This window comes from Mastomys coucha, unplaced genomic scaffold (genome assembly GCF_008632895.1).
Source record: "Mastomys coucha isolate ucsf_1 unplaced genomic scaffold, UCSF_Mcou_1 pScaffold13, whole genome shotgun sequence".
Taxonomy (NCBI): domain Eukaryota; kingdom Metazoa; phylum Chordata; class Mammalia; order Rodentia; family Muridae; genus Mastomys; species Mastomys coucha.
Genome location: NW_022196895.1, coordinates 57,112,426 through 57,116,721, shown reverse-complemented (window position 1 = coordinate 57,116,721; position 4,296 = coordinate 57,112,426). Strand labels below are relative to the sequence as shown.

Sequence of the window (4,296 nt, the reverse complement as noted above, 5' to 3'; positions counted from 1 at the left end):
CTCCTCCTCCCCTTCCTCCTCCTCCTCCTCATCCTCCTCCTCCTCCTCCTCCTCCTTCTCCTCTTCACAAATTTTGAGATCATGACTACTTTTTCATAGGACTCTTCTCCCCAGTTAGAATGTTTGTGTTTCCCCTGATGGCTGCACAGTAGCATGTCATGATGGCGGCATTGCTGCTTGTGAACTTTGGGGGCATTTACCAGTGAGATAAAACAGTTAACTGAATTGCCAAGCCACGGCAGTCTGTGAGTTAATGAGGGTGCCTCCGGGCGGGCCGTATGCACCCTGTAGATAAACTGGACTAATGAAGGACTCAGAGACCAGGCCTGACTACTTAAGATTTCATCACGCTAATCAGAAGGGCGCATAATTTGAAACTTCAGAATTGCGTACTTCTGGAATTTTCTGTACAGATAAAAGGGGGTGACTAGAATCACATCTTCTGTGTGATTTGCCTAACTCCATCCTCCTTCAGCCCTAGCGGTCCACCTCTGAGTGGACAGTGGTTGACTTTGTCTGTCCCACCCCTGGCTGTTGCACATTCTCTGGTACATGGCTCTGAGTAACTTGCAGCTCAATATGTAGGGATGCTGAGTATCCGTGTACTGGAGAAGATGGAGGGCGGTGACGTGGGGATCCGTCCCTACAAGACGTTTGCTGGGACAGTACTACTTGGCCTGAGACTCAGCTGGGGATGGCCATGTGCACAGAGAGGCCTGGTTCCCTTGCTGCCCCTCTAGGCAGGACGCTTGCAAAATGCCAATTAAGATATTTGACCCAAATTTGGGTAAAAGCCCTTTTCCTGTTTCAAGTTGAGCTAATTATACACATTTATTCATAATTTATGAGGCCTGGTAAGTGGGAACAATTAAGGAAAAGGCCCTGGAAAAGCCGATTTCTCTTGTGTCATATTTGCTCTGGGGGTTTGCTGAGGCCGCTCCTTTCCATCGGCCACGGAGCGATGCTATCTTCATTATCCCCATCATCTTTCTCTGAGGTCGCTACACTTAACCAACATGTATTGAGTACTTGCTGGAGCCGACTGTAACATCACCTCAATTGCTCTGGAGCCTGTTAAGGCAATTACTGATGTACCCATTTCATAGGTGAGACAGCCAGGTTTCAGAGGGTCCCAGGAATGGCCTTCCCTGACAGGCTCACGGCTGATGAGTAGACATTTAGACTTTGGATAGCCAGGCCTCAGCCGCTTCCTCAAATCTGTGACAACCCACCCACGACAGCGCCGTCTTCCCGCCTCAACAGTTTCTGAATCTTCGGGCCGTCCTACAGCTGGTGATGGGTGACCTTGGGTAGTAGATGAGAAAGTCGGCAGCTTCTGACTCAGCAGAGGTGGGCTGGCCCTCGTGTCTACAATAATAGTAAATCCCCAGGAGATGAGGATGCAGCTGGTCCTGCTACTCTGAGAGCCACTGGTCAGGATGCTGCTGTTGCTGCTGCTGCTGCTACTGCTACCCAGAGTCCCTTCAAACTTCCTCCCACCCTCCCTGCCCTCACTGCACGTGGGTGAGGGGCTCCACCAACCTCTTCCTGTAAGCTTACATGGATATTATCCCAAGCTCGGAAGCTTCCAGCTTGGCTGCCATTTCCTCCCATACACATGTAGATTGTGGACTGCCTGCTGAGCGAGGCTCTCCTAGGACTTAGCTTTCCTTTGCCACATCTTCATAGATCTGCCTCGTTCTTTTCTCCGGGACTGCTGTATTCTATAATAGAGCTGTGTCACGGCTTTATTTCAACCTATCCTCTGATGGCTGGTCTTCTGTACTTTAGATATTGTAAATAACCCTCCACCGTGCCCGCAGAGTTGGGCGTTTTACAAAAGCTCGGGAATCACTCATTATATGTCATTATTATCATCTCTTTGTTCTGTTCTGGGATTAATATACACAGGGCATTAGCTTTGTGGCAATGCTTTTCAGGTAATGGGCCCATGTGTAAAATGGCAACTGTTTTCAAGCTCTCAAAAAGATTCCAACGAAGTCCTAGAAAGACATGCTATGTGGGCACGTGGGCACGTCCCCTTGAGGGACGTGTAGCAGAACAAAGGGAAAGGAGAAAAGTGGGGCTCTGTGCCTCAGGGCCCACCTTGTCTTCCGGTAGGCTCAGCTTGTTTCAAGGAGTATTGGTTACCTGGTAAGTTTGGGTCTTTGTATAGGGTCCAGATGTACGGCTTTACGAATAAGCGGGTTCCTGGCTGGGTGTGGCCAAACTCAGCTCTGATCACCTCTCCTCTCCCTTCCTGTCTCCTCAGGGTGGGGACTCTGGAGAGGGACAGCTGTGTGCTGACTTACCAGAACTTGACCTCTCCCAGCTGGACACCAGTGACTTTGACTCAGCCGCATGCTTTGGGGAGCTGCAGTGGTGCCCGGAGACGTCAGAGACAGAACCCAGTCAGTACAGCCCTGATGACTCTGAGCTCTTCCAGGTGAGCGCTGACTCTCACTGGTTCCCCCCCCTCATGTTGTCTTCTCTGTTTCCGGCCTTTTGTGCTTGCTCAAACCAACATGTACCCACCTACGCAAGTCCTCGGGCTCCTGATTCCCTCTCTGGATCTACATACACCTGGCTTAGGCCAGCTCTAACTCCTATGTCTTGGCCTGTTTTGCCACCTCTAGAAAGTAGGGTCTGAAATGAGCTGCCCCTTCTGTATCTCACAGGGGGAAGCAAGCTCCTTTGGAGGTGAGGGGGTTCTAAGTCCTCTGTACCCACATTATTTCTTCACTCCCTTTCCTGTAAGTCAGGTGTCATTACTTCTTGGGTTTATAAATGGGGAAACTGAGGCTTGGAGAAGCTGGGCGAGTCACTTCTTCAGTAGCTGAATTAGACTTAGACTCTGAGCAGGACATTTTGACTCATGCTTGCAAATTCCAGTGCCAGGGGTGCTGAGACAGGAAGACGACCATGAGTTTGAAACCAGCCTGGGCTTCCTTCCATGAGTAAATTCTTATCTCAAAAACCAAAAACCAGGAGCTGGGGAAACGGGCCAGTAGTTAAGAGATTGCTGCCGGGAAGGCTCAAGTTTGGTTCTCAGCAGGCACGCTGGACGGCTCACAACCACTTGTAACTCTAGCTTCAGGGAATGCGACACCCTCTTCTGGCTTCTGCAGACACTGCACACACGTGTATGGACGCATACACCTAAATAAATTATAAAGAAATAAATCTTAGCGACTACATTCAGCTGTACAAGTCCCGCCTGCTTCCTAAGCCATAACTTTGAGGTGAGGACTCCAGTGTAGAGCCTGTGGTACTGAGCATCTCTGCAGCCCTATGGGTGCCTTTATGCACAGCCTCACTCTGTTCTCTCTGCAAGTCTTACTAGAAAGGGGACCCAGAGGTGCAACCAAACCAGTGCCCAGAGCCATTCTGCAGAGTTCGCTCAGCTCCAGTGGCTTGAGTGTCCATCCCCTGGCACATGATGGCTGACATTCCTTTTAAGAAGGCCTCTTCAATTGAATAATAGCATGAAATGTCTAGAGTGCTCCAAGTTCTTACAGACATTTGCTTATGTGCGTTGCCGGGAGGGGTACAGTGCAGGGGAACTAAAACTCCCCTAGTTGAAGCTAGGTGATGGAGCCTTCAGACTCACTGGTCTTTTCCCCAAATCGTCTTTCCTTTAGGGGCAGGTGCCTAGGCTGAGCGTGCATCTGTGCCAGTCAGGCAGTGGCACTGTACCGTGCACACACGGGGCTTGCATACCACTGTGCCTTCCCAGATCGTCCGGCAGATGGAGCTTATCTGTCCTTCCAGAGCAGCCTGTGTGTCAGGAGCTGAGGTCATCAGGAGACTCAGTCTGGAGGGAGATATCCCTAGATTAGCAAGCCCATAAACCAGCAGTCGAGACTGCCAGGGGCACGTGGCAGAGAATGCCTACAGAGTGGTGTCAGGAGAAGCCACTTGGATTTCGCTGGGTGTGGGGAGGGTGGAAGGGTAGAAGCTGCCACCCCGGTGGAGTAGCTGCTGTGTGCTGGTGGCAATGGGAATGAAGCATGGGTGTCAGACAGGTAGCTGGGGTCTCACCACGGAGTCTTGTGCATCATGGTAGAGGGTATGGATGTTCCTTGAGACTGTTTGAACCTGTAAGTTGCACATTATTATCGAATCGTAGAGGTGCCCAGAGAGCTGAAGTGACTGGCTCAAGGTCACACAGGTGGGAAGGGTCAGAGCAAATGCTCTGGCTTAGGAGCCCACAGCCTACACTACTGTGTTGAACCCCTTTGCCCAATCCTGTAAGAATCTCTCTCTCTCTCTCTCTCTCTCTCTCTCTCTCTCTCT

At 50.7% G+C, this 4,296-nt stretch overlaps 1 protein-coding gene across 2 annotated transcripts in view; it reads left to right on the top strand.

Moving 5' to 3' along the window:
• Ppargc1b (PPARG coactivator 1 beta) overlaps positions 1 to 4,296 on the top strand; it is a 112,790-nt gene that overhangs the window by 79,300 nt on the left and 29,194 nt on the right. The window contains exon 2 of one of the 2 annotated variants that reach the window (XM_031365805.1): positions 2,273 to 2,411. In XM_031365805.1, the coding sequence (XP_031221665.1) occupies positions 2,273 to 2,411 (139 nt within the window). Of the gene's footprint in view, positions 1 to 2,272; positions 2,447 to 4,296 lie in introns of both variants that reach the window. The other variant, XM_031365804.1, reaches the window with a different exon arrangement.